Source organism: Hyla sarda, chromosome 2, assembly GCF_029499605.1.
Source record: "Hyla sarda isolate aHylSar1 chromosome 2, aHylSar1.hap1, whole genome shotgun sequence".
NCBI classification, from domain to species: Eukaryota; Metazoa; Chordata; class Amphibia; order Anura; family Hylidae; genus Hyla; species Hyla sarda.
In genome coordinates, this window is record NC_079190.1 from 52084436 (window position 1) to 52103637 (window position 19202).

The 19202-nt window shown below is 41.4% G+C and overlaps 1 protein-coding gene across 7 annotated transcripts in view; it reads right to left on the reverse strand.

Moving 5' to 3' along the window:
* ATP8A2 (ATPase phospholipid transporting 8A2) overlaps positions 1-19202 on the reverse strand; it is a 955662-nt gene that overhangs the window by 680466 nt on the left and 255994 nt on the right. For 6 of the 7 annotated variants that reach the window (XM_056561782.1, XM_056561783.1, XM_056561787.1 and 3 more), the window contains 3 exons: positions 12888-12999; positions 10215-10380; positions 109-236 (listed from right to left, as the gene is read on the reverse strand). In XM_056561782.1, coding sequence (XP_056417757.1) covers positions 109-236; positions 10215-10380; positions 12888-12999 — 406 coding nt within the window. Of the gene's footprint in view, positions 1-108; positions 237-10214; positions 10381-12887; positions 13000-18181; positions 18321-19202 lie in introns of those variants that run through there. The other variant, XM_056561788.1, reaches the window with a different exon arrangement.

The window sequence follows — 19202 nt, forward strand, 5'->3', positions numbered from 1 at the left end:
AGTGGGCACCAGTCCTCTTGGAACAATCATAAGTATATTAAATATGAAGGAAATCCCTTTGAATAACATCTACTATTATATTTCACATAAACTCTACGTAGCACTTACCCAATTGATAAAAAGAGCCTGAATGAACTTCACCACTTCCAGGGTCACCAGGAGACTGATGGGGATGAGGTTGTTGTACAAAATGATGAATGTGAGAAGATTGTAGCCGAAATTACTGTATATGGCATCTGCAGACAGAAAGAGACCTAGTCAATGAGTTGCTTAGTTATTTTGTCCAGGTCATATCAATTCATGATTTTGGACAACGGTCCCTTTTATACCTGGTTATATCTATTGGGATAAGAGGTTACCACCAACTTGTAATGTTTTACAGAACAATTAAACAGTACCTGTCACCAAACTAAACTTTTAATATTGTGTTCCTCATGTAATTATAAGACACTTTGCTATTTACTTGCTGTTAAAATTCTCAACCTTTACATGTTTTTAATGTGATTGAAAAAATGGCCACTAGGTGGCTCTGTTCTGTTTCCTGCGCAAGTGAAACAGTTAGTTTGGTCTCCTCCCGACCTGGCAGGAGACCATACTCAGGAAGTGCATGTGGGGCATGGTGAGGCACAGCTCTCACAGGCTTCAGTGACGTCGTGCCTGCTGGGGAACGCCCACTTTCTCCTGCCGGGAGCTCACACAATGTGAGCAAAGGGAAAGGTATGATACAGAGCTTTTAAAAGATCAGAAAAAAAATGTAAGGGCAGGAGGGGTGTTAGGAGTAGTCAGGGAATAAAATCTGAGTTAGTTTAGAAAATATGGTTTGATCACTCTTTAACCTCTTCAGGACATAGGGCGTATGGATACGCCCTGAATCCCGAGTCCTTAAGGACCGAGGGCGTATCCATACGCCCGTGGGAATTCCGGCCCCCACCGCTAGCCGGTTGGGGACCGGAGCCGGATGCCTGCTGAAATCGTTCAGCAGGCATCCCGGCATATCGCCCAGGGGGGTCATTATGCCCCCCATGTCGGCGATCGCCGCAGATCGCTGGACAATTCAGTCCAGCGATCTGCGGCGATTCCGGGCCAATCGGGTCTCCGGTGACCCGGTGACCCGGAATTACTGGCTGTTCGGGGCCGTCTCTGACGGCCCCGAACAGCCAGAGCCTGCAGGGGTGAGGTGGCACTGGTGCCACCTCACGATCGCCCTGATTCGTCGGCCGGATTACCGGCCGACCAATCAGGGCGCCTGCTGCGGGTGTCACTCCCGCACCCGCTCCGCCCCTCTTCTGGAGGACGTGAGCGGGTGCGGGAAGACGACCCCCGGTGCTGGGGACCCCGATCCCCGGCGCCCCTGTTGGGATCGGGGCCCCAGGAGCAGCTGCGGCGGCGGGACTGACCTGCAGCGTCTGGATTGTTGGAGGTGAGTGACAGCCTCCTGCTGTTGCTTAGCAACAGCTCCCAGCATGCAAAAAGGGCATGCTGGGAGCTGTAGTTATGCAACAGCAGGAGGCAGACCACCACAACTCCCAGCATTCCCTTATGGGCATGCTGGGACTTATGGTTTTGCAACAGCTGGAGGCACATTCTTTCTATGGAAAAGTGTACCTTCAGCTGTTGTATAACTACAACTCCCAGCTTGCACAAACAGCTAAAGTGCATGCTGGGAGTTGTAGTGGTGCATCTGCTGGTTGCATAACTACAACACCCAGCATGCCCGTTGGCTGTCGGTGACTGCTGAGAGTTGTAGTTTTGCAACAGCTGAAGGCACACTGGTTGTGAAACTCAGAGTTTTTTTTTACCTAACTCAGTGTTTCACGACCGGTGTGCCTCCAGCTGTTGCAAACTACAACTCTCAGCAGTCACCGTACACCATGCACCGTACATGCTGGGAGTTGTAGTTTTGCAACAGCTGGAGGCACACTGGTTGTGAAACACTGAGTTAGGTCACAAACTCAGTGATACATAACCAGTGTGCCTACAGTTGTTGCAAAACTGCAACTCTCAGCAGTCACCGACAGCCAACGGGCATGCTGGGAGTTGTAGTTATGCAACAGCTGGATGTCCCCCCCCCAATGTGAACGTACAGGGTACACTCACATGGGCGGAGGCTTACAGTAAGTATCTGGCTGCAAATTTGAGCTGCCGCAAACTTTCTGCTGCAGCTCAAATTGCCAGCGAGAAACTACTGTGAACCCCCGCCCGTGTGACTGTACCCTAAAAACACTACACTACACTAACACAAAAAATAAAATAAAAAGTAAAAAACACTAAAAAACACTACATATACACATACCCCTACACAGCCCCCCTCCCTCCCCAATAAAAATGAAAAACGTCTGGTACACCACTGTTTCCAGAACGGAGCCTCCAGCTGTTGCAAAACAACTCCCAGTATTGTCGGACAGCCGTTGACTGTCCAGGCATGCTGGGAGTTTTGCAACAGCTGGAGGCACCCTGTTCGGGAATCACTGGCGTAGAATACCCCTATGTCCACCCCTATGCAATCCCTAATTTAGGCCTCAAATGTGCATGGCGCTCTCACTTTGGAGCCCTGTCGTATTTCAAGGCAACAGTTTAGGGTCACATATGGGGTATCGCCGTACTCGGGAGAAATTGTGTTACAAATTTTGGGGGGCATTTTCTGCTTTTACCCTTTTTAAAAATGTAAAATTTTTGGGAAAACAAGCATTTTAGGTAAAAAAAAAAAAATGTTTTACATATGCAAAAGTCGTGAAACACCTGTGGGGTATAAAGGTTCACTTAACCCCTTGTTACGTTCCCCGAGGGGTCTAGTTTCCAAAATGGTATGCCATGTGGTTTTTTTTTGCTATCCTGGCACCATAGGGGCTTCCTAAATGCGGCATGCCCCCAGAGCAAAATTTGCGTTCAAAAAGCCAAATGTGACTCCTTCTCTTCTGAGACCTGTAGTGCGCCAGCAGAGCACTTTTCACCCCCATATGGGGTGTTTTCTGAATCGGGAGAAATTGGGCTTCAAATTTTTAGGGGTATTTTCTGCTATTACCCTTTTTAAAAATAAAATTTTTTGGGGAAAACAAGCATTTTAGGTAAAAATTTTTTTTTTTTTTTTACATTTGCAAAAGTCGTGAAACACCTGTGGGGTATTAAGGTTCACTTTATCCCATGTTACATTCCCCGAGGGGTCTAGTTTCCAAAATGGTATGCCATGTGGTTTTTCTTTGCTGTTCTGGCACCATAAGGGCTTCCTAAAGGTAACATGCCCCCCAAAACCATTTCAGAAAAACGTACTCTCCAAAATCCCCTTGTCGCTCCTTCCCTTCTGAGCCCTCTACTGCGCCCGCCGAACACATTACATAGACATATGAGGTATGTGCTTACTCGAGAGAAATTGGGCTACAAATACAAGTAAAAATTTTGTCCTTTTACCCCTTGTAAAAATTCAAAAATTGGGTCTACAAGAACATGTGAGTGTAAAAAATGAAGATTGTGAATTTTCTCCTTCACTTTGCTGCTATTCGTGTGAAACACCTAAAGGGTTAAAACGCTGACTGAATGTCATTTTGAATACTTTGGGGGGTGTAGTTTTTATAATGGGGTCATTTATGGGGTATTTCTAATATGAAGACCCTTCAAATCCACTTCAAACCTGAACTGGTCCCTGAAAAATACTGAGTTTGAAAATTTTGTGAAAAATCGGAAAATTGCTGCTGACCGTTGAAGCCCCCTGGTGTCTTCCAAAAGTAAAAACTCATCAATTTTATGATGCAAATATAAAGTAGACATATTGTATATGTGAACCAAAAAAAAATGTATTCGTAATATCCATTTTCCTTACAAGCAGAAAGCTTCAAAGTTAGAAAAATGCAAAATTTTCAAATTTTTCATCAAATTTACGGATTTTTCACCAAGAAAGGATGCAAGTATCGACAAAAATTTACCACTATGTTAAAGTAGAATATGTCACGAAAAAACAATCTCGGAATCAGAATGATAACTAAAAGCATTCCAAAGTTATTAATGTTTAAAGTGACAGTGGTCAGATGTGCAAAAAACGCTCCGGTCCTTAAGGCCAAAATGGGCTCCGTCCTGAAGGGGTTATCGAGGAATTTTTTTTTTTATATATATATGTCAACTGGCTCCAGAAAGTTAAACAGATTTGTAAATTACTTCTATTAAAAAATCTAAATCCTATCAGTACTTATGAGCTGCTGAAGTTGAGTTGTTCTTTTCTATCTAAGTGCTCTCTGAGAACTGACCAGAGTAGAAGCAAATCCCCATAGCAAACCTCTTCTACTCTGTGAAGTTCCCGAGACAAGCAGAGATGTCAGCAGAGAGCACTGTTGCCAGACAGAAAAGAACAACTCAATTTCAGCAGCTGATAATTATTGGAGGGATTCATTTTTTTTTTTTTTTTTATAGAAGTTATTTATAAATCTGTTTAACTTTCTAGAGCCAGTTGATATATATATATATATATATATATATATATATATATATATATATATATATAGATATAGATATATATATATAATGTTTTTCCTGGATAACCCCTTTAAAGGGGTATTCCAGGCCAAAACTTTTTTTTATATATCAAGTGGCTCCGGAAACAGATTTGTAAATGACTTCTATTAAAAAATCTTAATCGTTCCAATAGTTATTAGCTTCTGAAGTTGAGTTGTTGTTTTCTGTCTAACTGCTCTCTGATGACTCACGTCCCGGGAGCTGTGCAGTTCCTATGGGGATATTCTCCCATCATGCACAGCTCCCGGGACGTGACATCATCATTGAGCAGTTAGACAGAAAACTTCAGAAGCTAATAACTATTGGAAGGATTAAGATTTTTTAATAGAAGTAATTTACAAATCTGTTTAACTTTCCGGAGCCAGTTGATATATATAAAAAAAGGTACTGCCTGGAATACCCCTTTAAGTGTACATCTCAGATTCACTCTGAGGAAGCTTGCGAAGTGAAATATACAAGACACTATGTCACATACCTTACATACCCATGTATGTGGACAACTGAGCTTTTAGAATACATCATCCCAAAATCATGGGCATTAATATAAAAGTTGTTCCCCACTTTGCAGGTACAACAACTCCCACTCTTCTGAAGAAATTCTACAATGGATATTATCTAGGGGAATTTGTGTCCATTACTCCAGAAGAGCATTTGTGAGGTCAGACAATGAGTCTAGGTGAGAAGACCTTGTTTGCAATATCCAATCTAGTTAATCCCAAAGGCGTTTAAAAGTGTTGAGGTCAGGGCTCTGTGCGGCCAGATAAGTTCTTCCAGACAAAAATCCCCCAACCATGTTTCTATGGACCTTGCTTTGTGCACTGGGGCAGCCATGGTGGATCAGAAAAGAACCAAACCCAAACTGTTCCAGCAAAGTTGGAAGCATATAACTGTTTAAAATGCCTTGATATGCTGAAGCCTTAAGATTTCCCTTCTCTGAAAAAGGGATCAAACACTGATAAACAGTCCCAGACCATTATCCTTACTATACAAGGTTTTACAGTAGACACTATGCATTCAGTAGGTAGGTTTCTCCAAGGATCTGTTAGCACTATTTTCATCCTTCAGACTGGCAGATCTGAAACTTGAGCACTGCAGAAAATAATGGTCCAATAGTGTTTTGTATACAACACATAATAGAGTCCATGGAAGCACTGTTTAGCGTGAAACAGCTGTAATCGCTGAGTTCTTTTAGTATGACCCATCCTACTAAATAAGTTTGAGTATGTAGATGACATGGCTGTATGCAGCTGTTTTTTTATGGATGTGATGGAAATACTTGAACTTAATGCAGTAAATGGCACCTTCTATCTGTGGTAGCATTATTTTATGATCATATCAACAGCACAGTGGCTGTGTGGCGTAACAATCTAGCATAAACTGATACACTGTCCCACAATTGTAGATATATGCTTTGTACCTGATTTATGTTCAGTAAAAACAAATTTGCTTAAAAAAAATGATATACTGTGCTATCCCTGGTGCAGGACCTGAGGGGACAACATGACTCAGATTCAAAAAAATACCATAGACAGAAATAGTCCACTGTCCCTTCAGGCCCTGCTCTAGGCATAACACATTAAGTCAGTTTCTTCTGTAGTGTTCTGCTAATTCATGTAGTTTTTGCAGAAAGTATAAAAAAAAAAAACCTTATGCTTCAATTCTCTGATCCAGTCCCGGTTACAGTTTAAAAAAAAAAAAAAAATCAAAATGGCACTCAAAGGGTTACAGTGATGAAATGCAAAATAAATAATGCCAGTCAGGCTTGATTGACAGCCCAAGAGCATGGCTTCTTCCTGCACTCAGACTGTCAATCAAGCCGGTCCGGGAGGGAGGAGGTTGCAGTGAGTCTGACTGGAGGTGGATGCGTCAGCTCCCCCATAAGTGGTTAGCAGTCAATGTATTCAGTGCGCTCCATTCAAGGTTAGTTCTTATGGGTTTGCAGCATTGTTCTCCTCACTAATCAGGTGCTGTGGTTGGCGTGTAAGACCCCAGGAACCTGACAGGTTTTCTTTAAAAATAGTTCTACATGTCAGGAACATAAATCTGCAAAATATATTTTGGCAGCTACATAAAATAAAATAAAAAAAACAAGTAAAGGCTGCTAAAGAAAGAATCCAGCAAAAACTATTTAGCATTTATGCCTGGGTGCCGCAACTAAAATAGTAAGCGTTAAAGGGGTATTCCGCCCCTAAACATCTTGTCCTGGGGGTCCTACCGATGGGGACTCCTTCGATCTCGGTTGTGGCACCCCAGACATCCGGTGCACAGAGCGAACTTGACTGGCGAAACGGGGAGGAGGCTCGTGATGTCACGGCTACGCCCCCTCAATGCAAGTCTATGGGAGGGAGTGACCATGACATCACGAGTGGGGCGTGACCGTGACGTCCTCCAGCCCTGCACCCAACACTCTAAATGAACGCCGGGTGCAGCAGGGAGTTTGCGGGGATCCCCGCGATCAGTTATCTTATCCCGTATCCTTTGGATAGGGGATAAGATGTCTAGGGGTGGAGTACCCCTTTAACTTACCTTCTGTGGTCCCACTGGTGCCACAGGAATAGCTCTCCCATCCTCCAGCCCAGTCTTGTTCCCGCTTTTGGTGCCTGATGACCAAACTGCGTTTAGCTAATCACCAGCCACAGCAATGTCCTGCCTCGGTGGGTGATAGGTTGAGCGGCAGTGTGATGTAACAAACAATGGAAGGTACGTTAAGGTTTACTATTTTAGTTGCAGCAGCCCGGGCATAATGACTAAAACATTTGTTTTTGCTGGAGTTCTCCTTCAATCCACCACGTGCCCAGAATCGCTAAAAGTGTCTGGTCATTTACAGTAGCTCATGTGTTGACCTGTGCATAACAGAATATAGACAAACCCCCACAGTCTGATCCTACAGACACACTTCCTTCCATAGGTGCCCCAGCTTCTTCGTAACCTACAAAATAAAGGATGTTAGCAAAAAGAAGGGGACAGACGAAAAGGAAGAGAGAGTGATAGTGGAATTAGACTATTAGGGTTTGTCTATATTATATAATTATAAATTATTCAATCTTTTGCAAAGTTACTACCTTTTAAATGTTTTAGGAAAATAAATTACATTTGCTTACCAAGGTTGACATAGCTTAGAAACTTGGTGATAAACTTATCCCTATCCAAAAGACCCCCACACCTGCCCCACCCCACCTCATGATCTTCTGTTCAGGACTCTGGCTCTCTCCGGGAATGGAGTGTCACGACCCGCTTCATATATCTCTATGGGAGAGCCAAATATAGTTAAACAGCTCTCCAATAGAGATATATGGAGGGGCGTGTCAGTCGCTGCTTCGTGTGGGGTTGGCACACCCTGCTGACGGGCAGAGCTGGCGCTCGGTGCAAGAGATTTTGGGGGGTCCCAGCGGTCGGAACCCTTCACGATCTAAAACTTCTCCCTATCCAAAGGAGTTAAGTTATTCAGTGTGATATATCTCCTTTAAAGGAGTTATCCAGGATTACAAAAACATGTTTTTTTTTCAGAAACAGCACCACTCTAGTCCTCAGGGTCTGAATGCCATTGGAGGCTGAGTATGACGTCAGCCTCCAGGGTCTATTGGTGGTATATAGGAATGAATGGGCTAGATCTATAACATTGTGATTTTTTGCCCATTGTGGTCTATGGAGATCTTGCGGCAAACAAGGTAGAAAGCTAAACAGCAGGGTCCTGGTGGTAATGTGGATGGGAGACTCTGGTGTGGGTTCAATTCCCGGGTTGATATACAGTGTTGTGATTATACTTTAATTAGGATAGACATGACTTTTTGAACCATGGGAAACTAGGTCAATTGGATAACACACATTACCTCCTGTTTCAATTAACCTAGTTACCCATTTATGGTATCCAATTGACCTAGTTCCCACAGTTCACACACTTTCTTAACTATGATTTGACCCATATATGTCTATCCTAATTAAAGTATAATCCCAACACTGTATATCAACCCTGGAAATGAACCCATACAAGGGTCGGTTGCTAGCAGGACCCTGCTGTTTAGTTTTCTACCCCGTTTGCCGCAAGTTCTGCATAGACCACAACGGGCCGTTGATTTCAATGTGCAAAAAAATCACAATGTTATAGATCTAGCCCATTCATTTCTATACACCACCAATAGACACTAGACCCTGGAGGCTCATACTCAGCCTCCAATGGCATTCATACCCGGCAAACTTCAAATGTTTAAGGGGTTAATGTATTCATGGAAATATGTATATATAAAGTACTATATCCCCACACTGTAACTTGGACCTGAGGAAGGAGGGAGACACATATAGATAGATGTCTTAAATGAGTATATACCCTGTTTCCCCGAAAATACACCCTACCCCGAAAATAAGCCCTAGCTGGATTATCGTGGTGGGCTGCAATAATAAGCCCTACCCCAAAAATAAGAGCTAGGACAGGGGTACTCAACTGGTGGCCCGCGGTCCAGATCCAGATCGTGGCCGCCAGTAATGCGGACCGGAACGCTGTGTGGAGGATGGGGGGGGGGCAGCAGGAGTGTGGAGGATGGGGGCTGCGGGAGTGTGGAGGATGGGGGGCTGTGGGAGGATGGGGGGCTGTAGCAGTGTGGATGATGGGGGGGTGCGGCATCCTCCACACTGCTACAGCCCCCATCCTCCACACTGCTACAGCCCCCCATCCTCCACACTCCCACAGCCCCACATCCTCCACACTCCCACAGCCCCCCATCCTCCCACAGCCCCCCATCCTCCACACTGCTACAGCCCCCCATCCTCCCACAGCCCCCCATCCTTCACACTCCCACAGCCCCCAATCCTCCTCACTCCTGCAGCCCCCCATAAATAAATAAGCCCTACCCTTAAAATTAGCCCTAGTGTGTTTTTTGTGACTAAAATTAATATAAGACCCGGTCTTATTTTTGGAGAAACACGGTATATTATTTTTCTTTTTTTGGAATCACCATCATTACTGAAATGATAGGGAAAACAAGTGTTGAAAAGACTCAATAAAAATGTGTTAATAAAGCTAAAACCTTGCTTAAAAATGAAATTGTGCCAAAAAATAATAATAATAATATTTACAAGTAAGAATTGCTTGAAAAAGACAAAGCAGGCAAAGGAGCAAACAGCCAGAGATTTTACTCCGCTTTCTGAAACTTTATACATGCTTTAGTGTCGGGTTTTCTTCCCAGATAATTCACTTGAATTTCAGAGTGGTTTTAGGAAAAGATGAGTGAGTTTGGCTGAAATGTAGGGAACACGCCCCTTTTCCAGAAACAACACCCATTTTGTAGGATTTTTTTTTTTTACTCTGATTGATTCTGATTCTGTCGGGTTTTTTCTGTCGCACATTCTGTCGCACAAGGTGCAAAACCCAACAAAAAGAGTCGGAATCATGTTAGTAAATGAGGGCCAATAGGGTTATACATTGAACTTTTCTTACTAACTATGTAACTAGGTAACATTGGGTTCACACCATTTAAATACATGACACAAACATAGGGACTACTGCACCCAGCACAATCTATACAGCTGACTACCTCATGGTCGCCACACTTGCCTCCAAAACAATCCCATTCAGATGAACGGAACTGATTTTCTGCAACAAATTAAAAATATTTTTTTTTAAAAGCATACCCCTCAAAACATGGCAAACATCCAGTTTAGGCATAGACCCGTTTTATTGCATCACCAAATCCTGTACATTACATGGGTCAGGAACTTACCATTTTCCCCCAGATACCAGTTCGTCTCCTCATATTTCCTATTCCATAACAAGGCCCCAACAGAGCTCACAAGTGCCATGACCAGGAGGATGCAGAACAGGACTAAGATCTGTATGTTGGTGACTTTCTCTACATTAGACCGCTTCAGTGGTGCCTTAGTAGAATTCTGTATAAAAATAAGGAAAATGAATACACAGATGGTTAATATTCTTATACGCTTTATAATGCTACACCTATACATGGCTATCAGAACACCTTATTGTGGTGGTAGTTCTGCCCGACCACCCAAAAAAATGCTCTATATCCCTAGGAAGTGTATTAGGCAGGTATTTCTCCATTGGTGATACAGTGGTGATGCACAACAACTATTCTATTCCTGGTCCCCTTAACGACAATGGACGTAAATGTACGCCATGACGTACATTTACGCGCCAACATGATCGCGAGCACCGGAGCGTTGCTCGCGTCATGCCCAGCAGGTCCCGTCTGCTATCAGCAGCCAGGGACCCGCCAGTAATGGCGGACATCCGCGATCGCGCGGATGTCCGCCATTAACCCCTCCGATGCCGTGATCAATACAGATCACAGCATCTGCGGCTGTGCGGTACTTTGCACGGATGATCGGATCGCCCGCAGAGCTGCCGCGGGGATCCGATCATCCAGCATGGCGGCCGGAGGTCCCCTCACCTGGCTCCGGCCATTTCCCGGGGTCTTTGGCTCTGGTCTGAGATCGAGCAGACCAGAGCAGAAGATGACCGATAATACTGAGCAGTGCTGTGTCCTATGCATAGAACTGCACAGTATTAGCAATCAATATAGTGCAATGAATATTCCCCTATGGGGACATAAAAAGTGTAAAAAAAAAATAAAGTAAAAAAATGTAAAATAAAAAAGTAAAAAAATGTGAAAAATCCCCTCCCCCAATAAAAAAGTAAAACGGACATTTTTCCCATTTTACCCCAAAAAAAGCGTAATTTTTTTTTTATACACATATTTGGTATCGACGCGTGCGTAAAAGTCTGAACTATGAAAATATGTTGTTAATTATCCTGTACGGTGAACGGCGTGTAAAAAAATAAAAAAAAGTCCAAAATTGCTGCTTTTTTGTCACATTTTATTAAAAAAAAATTAATAAAAAATTAAGAAAAAGTAAAACCTAAGCAAAAGTGATACTGATAAAATCTACAGATCATGGCGTAAAAAATTTGCCCTCAAATCGCCCCATATGCGGAAATATGAGAAAGCTATAGGTGGTCAAAATAGGGCAATTTCAAACATGCTAATTTTGTTAAAATGGTTTGAGATTTTTTTTAAGCGATACAATTATAGAAAAGAATATAATCATGGGTATCATTTTAATCGTATTGACCCACAGAATAAAGAAAACATGTCATTTTTACCGGAAAGTGTACAGCGTGAAAACAAAACCTTCCAAAATTTGCTAAATTGCGGTTTTCTTTTCAATTTTCCCACATAAATAATATTTGTTTGGTTGCGTCGTACATTTTATGGTGAAATAAGTGATGTAATTATAAAGTACAATTGGTGACACAAAAAACAAGCCCTCATATGGGTCTGTGGATGGAAATATAAGAGAGTTATGATTTTTAGAAGGCGAGGAGGAAAAAACGAAAATGCAAAAATAAAATTGGTCTGGTCCTTAAGGCCAAAATGGGCCTGGTCCTTAAGGGGTTAAAGAAGGTTCCGGGATTTAGTATAAAAAAACAACACCAATTTTGCCTATAGGTTGTGTCTGGTTTTAAAGCTCATTCCCATTAAAGGGAATGAAGCTGAACCACAATACCAGTACAGTCCATGGAGTTTTCCATATATGTTTGCTGAGGGTGGACCTAAGATTGTTGGATGATTTAGATGTAAAGTAAATGATGCAGATGCTTTTAGTAAGAATGTTAAATGCTCTATTTACTGTTGTTACATCCAGGCGGACTGTAAGAAAGGCTGATTTAATCTTATTGACTGTATTTAAAAGTTGGCAATTGGAGCATGGCATGAGCTAGTATTGGCGTACACAATATGGCACCAAGGTTCTCCGGAGACAGACAGTCTAGACACCATTATCAAACTGCATTACTTGTTTAAAGGGGTACTTTGGTGGAAATTTGTTTGTTTTTATCAACTGGTGCCAGAAAGTTAAACAGTAATTTGTAAATTATTTCTATTTTAAAATCTTAACCCATCCAGTACTTATCAGCTACTGTATGCTCCACAGTAAGTTCTTTTCTTTTTACATTTCTTTTCAGTCTGACCACAGTGCTCTCTGCTGACACCTCTGCCCATGTCAGGAACTGTCAAGAGCAGGAGCAAATCCCCATAGAAAACCTCTCCTGCTCTTGACAGTTCCTGGGACAGACAGAGCTGTTAGCAGAGAGCACTGTGGTCAGACAGGAAACAAAATTTTAAAAGAAAAGAACTTCCTGTGGAGCATACAGCGGCTGATAAGTACTGGAAGAGTTAAGATTTTAAAATAGAAGTCATTTATAAATCTGTTTAACGTTCTGGCACCAGCTGATTTAAAAAAAAAAATAGTTTTTCACCAGAGTACCCCTTTAAAATCTTAAAGAGGATAAAAATGACTGAAGAAGAAACAAGTCAGGCACCACTTGTGCTATGTGTTCAGTTCAGAAAATCGTGGGTGTACTTCTATAAAATTACCTGCATAAGTTTGGTGTCATGTCCTGTGTACACAACAATCCCCAGGACCCACTGAGTGTTCCTGATCTGGGCTCCTCTTAATAATATCTGATCGGGTCCAACAGCAACTGGGCTATCAGAAGAAGGAGATAGAAAGCATTAGCATTTTGTCTGATCAATAGAACAAAAGATAGTAGATAAAATCTATAACATACACTGATCAACCCTGGCATCTACACTGACTATCTAATATGAAAGATGGGAGATGCACAGTGTTCAAACCCTTATAAGGGTTAGTGGGTGCCCATCCTCAAGCTTGACCAAGGCAAACGTATCAAACAGAAGAAATGGAAGACGGCACTCCAGTATTGGTGTCCAAATTCAAAGAGGGTGGTTTATTGATCCCAATACATACAGAATGATGCAACATTTCGACCTAACAATAAGGTCTTTATCAAGCACAGTTAAATAAGGAGCAAACAAGTGTTATATAGGGTCACCAATTGATGACATCATAAGGAGGAGTTAACCTCAGAGGCGGGGGGAGTTACCCTCAAAGTGACAATGGGTGTGTCCAAAAATGACATAAATAAACACAACATAGTGAAATAAACAGTATCATGTATATAAATAGAAAGTGTTACATAGTAATCCAATATACAGAGTTGCTAGAGAACATCCCGTTTCTCCGATCTTCATAACTAACAAAAATATTGTACAAATGACTTCTAATTGTCCAACCTGTACTCCGGTATAAACAATGTGGTCAGCCAATCCGGAGAGGGACCCATATCCATGGTGTGTCCGCTTGTAGCCGGCTTGTAAACAAAGCAAACGCGCATGTCCAACGAGACCATGCGCCGGAAGTTACATCATGTCAAGTTACGTCAAGTCTTTTTTAATCAATGACTCGAAAATTCCTCCAGAACAAATATCCTTTTTACAATTAATTTAATTAATTAATCCTTTTTAGAATTAATTCTAAAAAAATTTTTTTTTACTTTTAATGGGGTGACCTATCATCAAATTAAAGGCACGGCAATGGGGACTCGAATGGCCCCATCTTAAGCCAATCTTTTTATGGGGGTAGTCGAGAAGAAATGGATTACCTCAAACCCCCTCTTTTTAAATCACGCTATTGTATATAGGAGATATATTGACGACTTGTTCGTTCTATGGAAAGGTATGGGAAGGTACCTCTGCACAAATCGATAAATTTATTGAACAAATAAATAGTAATAATTGGGGTTTAACCTTAACCCCTAATTACTCCACAAGCACTATCGAATTTTTAGATCTCTGTATATCTCACATTGGCACCGAAATATTCACTGCAACGTATTTTAAACCTGTGGACTCGAATAGTTATGTCCCCTTTTTAAGTGGACATTACTACAAGTTGAAAACTAATATTCCCTATGGGCAGTTCTGACGTATAAGGAAAAACTGCACTAAACTGTCCACTTTCACCGAACAAGTTAAAATTCTTAGCAATCGGTTCTTAGAAAAAGGCTATCCGAGGGAATTAATTAAAAATGCTTACTCTCGAGCAGAGACCCTTACTCAAGAAGATTGTTTACCTGTACCGATGCATACACCTAACAAGACAGCTACTAATAGCTAAAAAAACGAAAATATTGAAGAACATCTATCCCAGCAAAAATTAAAAGGAGACACCAATGGAACAATGCTCGAGATGATCCATAAAAAGTCGACATCTACGGGAGGAGAAAAACAATATAAACATAATTTGTTCACCACATAATCAGGATGACACAAATTAATAAGGAGGATTTTAAACAAACATTGGGACATCCTTAGATCTGATCCATATTTAGGAAAGGTATTACCAATGAAACCAGGCATCACTTTTCGCAGAGGTCCATCTCTGCGCAATATCATCGCTCCAAGCCGTATAAAAAAGGAAAAAAAAGACACAAAAAGACATCCCAGCAATTCCATCAAAAACTTTGGTCCTTTGAAAAAGAATGGGGTCTTCAGATGCGGCAAACCTAGATGCTTGTGCTGTTTATCGATCAAACATGGTAAAACCAGCTTCTTTAGCACACATACAGGTGAACAGCATACTATAAATACTTACATGAATTGCCAAACATCATTTGTTATTTCTTTAATAACATGCAAATGTGGCAAGCAGTATGTCGGACGCACGACCCAACAATTACATCTACGTTTAAACCAACACCGTACCAACATCAAAAAAGGATTTCTACAACATGGACTCTCCCGACATATTGCTCAGTCACATACTAAAGAGGATAAAGATATAATATCTATCATACCCATAGAACACATCCCGGCATCAATAACCAATCGATTTGAAGTCCTGTGCCGTAAAGAAATGTACTGGATATATACTCTACATTCATTACAACCTTTTGGTTTAAATGAAGTTACCGAATTAGTCTAAAATAATTTATATATTTATATACATATGATTTTTATGTCCATTATCTAGAGATTAAGCTATATAAAGTATTGCTTACTATCACACAAAAAAAACTGATTGTATAAATAGAATCCAAGAAGGAAAAGGAAATCCAGCTCCCCCGAAAAATATAGAATAACGATATAAAAACACAAAAAATGTATTTCATCCTTTAAAAAATCAATGAGATGGTGAGAATTAAAAGCATAGATGAAACGCCGATGCGTTTCGAACCATACGATTCTTAGTTGGCCATGACTAAGTACCATATGGTTTGAAACATGTCAGCGTTTCATCTATGCTTTTAATTCTCACCATCTCATTGATTTTTAAAGGATGAAATACATTTTTTGTGTTTTTATACCGTTATTCTATATTTTTCGGGGGAGCTGGATTTCCTTTTCCTTCTTAGATTCTATTGCAACTGGCTACACGGCTTGACCTGCATCCGTGCTCCTCCACCAACTACCCTTCCAGTGGCTACTTCTACAGGGCGGTGAGCTGGTCTATTATTTCTTCATGTAATTTTTGATTGTATAAATATTACCACTCTATGGCATGTTAATTTATAACACTTACAGTTTGGGTTTTCCTTACCACCAGATTCTGGTAGTTTGGGATAGATCTCCTTTTGCTGTCTCCCATACCAATCGGTGCCCGAGTGTGCATTGAACCACTTCACAGCAGTTCCAGTCACACACCTCTTACGGACATGTTCCTTTTTGTCTGTTCTCTAGTAGCATCTAGCCGGCAGCATTTTTTTTTTTTTTCACTCTAACTATGGATTCAATATTTGAGTGTTTTTAGATCTGAGAATCTATCAGCATTAAATCGTGTTTTTATGTTTTTTGTTATTATCGCACAGGAAATGTATATATTATGTTCTTATGTTGTATAGTATATTTTAGGAACCCGATAAAAATAATTTTCGCAGTCTTTTCTTGTATAAATCTGACGTGTAACATCTAACCAATCAGAGGACCTGACGAAGAGGGGGTCCCACCCCTTGAAACGCGTAGTCCACAAGCGCTGAGAATAAAGAATGTATTTATTTTATTTGCTGTCCGCAAATTTATTTTATTTGCTGTCTGGTTAGATCATGTAGACAACTAGATACCTCTTACCTGGGGAAGTGATGGCAGCAGATTGAACTATGAGAAGATGACAACTGGGAGGAGGCAGTAAGATGTCCTGTGCACTTTGGGAAACCTTAGGTCCTTGTATTCATGGGTTCAAAACATGTTTTCCACTGGAGTACCCCTTTAAAGCACAATTATCATGACGTTTGGGCCATATAAAATAGCAGCAGTACGTTTAAATGTGCTGAGAATATCAATCCAGCATTAACTTTATCTACTTTATTGCAGGTTTTATGATCCCAAAAAACACTTTTTATACAGCCATCAACAGTTGGATTCGCTATGCCCCAAGCCCCCATGCCTATCTGCTCCCCTACAGCACTGGGACCGCTGTGTGATTGACACTGCAGTGAGCTAACAGACACCGGCAGTGAGCACTCACAGAGGGAGCGAGTGCTCGCTTAGTGAATTCGCCAGTGTAACCGGAGGCACGTAGGAGCAATGCAGGGCGCATGTGCTGGGGGACCTGTGTGTCAATCACCCAGTGGTCCCAGTGCTGTAGGAAAGGAGTTAGGCATGGTGGTGGCTAGGGACATAGCGAACCCCCGGCCACACCTATCTGTGTTGCTGGCTGTATAAAAAGTGTTTTTTGGGATTATAAAACGTGCAATAAAGTAGATAAAGTTAATGCTGGATTGATATTCTAAGCACATTTAACAAACTGATGTTACTTTATATGGCCCAAACGTCATAACAATTGCGCTTTAAAGGGGTACTCCACTGCCCCAGCGTCCGGAACATTTTGTTCCAAACGCTGGGTGTGGGCTGCGGGGGTCGCGACATCACACCACGCCCCCTCAATGCAAGTCTATGGGAGGGGGCGTGGCAGTCACCACGCCCCCTCCCATAGACTTGCATTGAGGGAGCATGTCATGATGTCATGAGGGGCATGGCCGTGACGTCACGACCCCCACAGCCCGCACCCAGAACTAAATGTTCCGGACACTGGGGCAGTGGAGTACCCCTTTAACACCTACCTAAACTTCGTACAGACCAAGTACACCCCTAACAGCAATGTTCTTGCATGCAGTGGTCGCTTTCAACAGAATATGTTTTTATGGCTCAAAGCAGGAGGGTGGAATAAACAGTGTTAGGCTACATTCATACCACATTTTTGCTATACAGTTCCCGTTAAAAACCGTACGGATCCGTATAGCAAACCGTATGCACTGACTTTACATTGTAAACCATATGTCAAACGCATCATCCGGCTTAGTTCATTTTGCGTCTTATACAGTTTTGTCTGTTTTTTTTTACCCGTACCCAAAACTGTAGTCTACCACAGTTTCTGGTCCGGGTGAAAAACCGTATTAAACCGTATACTTTTTTTTTTTTTTAACATGGGAGTCAGTTGGAACCGTACAGAACCATATGTGCGTACGGTTCCATCTGGTTTCCACCATACGGTTTATGACTTTGCACAGTTTTATTTCTTGGAATTTCAATCAAACAAGTGAAACTTTATTCAAAATGGAGTGAAAAGTTAAAAACGTATATGTTTTTTTCTTAAAAAAACGGATGCAACCGGACATCATTTTTCAAACTGTATACGGTTTATTAACCGTACATGGGTTGAAATTTGTACACACGTTTTGATACAGTTTAGTCAGCTTTTGAGGAATCCGTTATTTATCAAAAACCTGAAACGGGAACTGTATTGCAAAAACGTGGTATGAATGCAGCCTAATGTAGATGATTCTAATATTATAGCTGATGAGTATTTGTACCTTACTTTACTCCTAGAAGTGATTATTCCATATGATGTGAAATACATTTTCACTCGATTTCCACTCAAGCCACGTTTACTATGCCGTCAGAACAGATTGTAGAAATGAATTATACATAAGCTAACAAGAACCTAACCTGATTTCAATAGCAGATCAATTGAGGGCAAACATCAGTATTTAATAAAGAGATGGCTAAGTGAGCGGCATTCTGTATAGCAGAGGGCAGCTGAGGAGACCGAATCCTACACTCTAGGGGGGAGATTTATCAAAACCTGTGCAGAGGCAAAGTTGCCCAGTTGCCCATAGCAACCAATCAGATCACTTCTTTCATTCTTAACAAGGCATCTAAAAAATGAAAGAAGCGATCTGATTGGTTGCTATGGGCAACTGGGCAAGTTTGCCTCTGCACAGGTTTTGATAAATCTCCCCCTAGATTCCCAACCTTTCATATGTGTAAATCTAAGGGATATACACCATGTCTAAAATATACCTGCACTGTTATACTCATTGTGTGCTGATAATTAGTGTTGAGCGCGAATATTCAAAATGCAAATTATTACCGCGAATATCGGCACTTCGCTATTTCGCGAATATTTAGAATATAGTGATATTTATTAGTAATGACGAATATTCTTTTTTTTTTTTTTATGAGAATTGATGCGAATATTTATGCTAATATCGGCACTTCCATAGTGGACACTGATCCCTGATCTTTAAGTGAAAGATATAATTGCGCATGTGCACTATGCGAATTTCATTACGAATTTTTACATGGAAGAAAAAAAGAGAACGATCATAGTGAATATGCGAATTTCGAGAACATAGGACGAATATTCGTCAATATATTCACGAAATATTGCGAGTTCGAATATGGCCCCTGCCGCTCATCACTACTGATAATAGATGAAGGATATTATTTTTAGTCTAGGATAGTGGGAAGGAACATGCAAATGGTTTTGACCCTAGAGGCCAACTGTGCACCCAGAACTAACAGGTTCATAGTGTGTTAGTTTTAGCATAT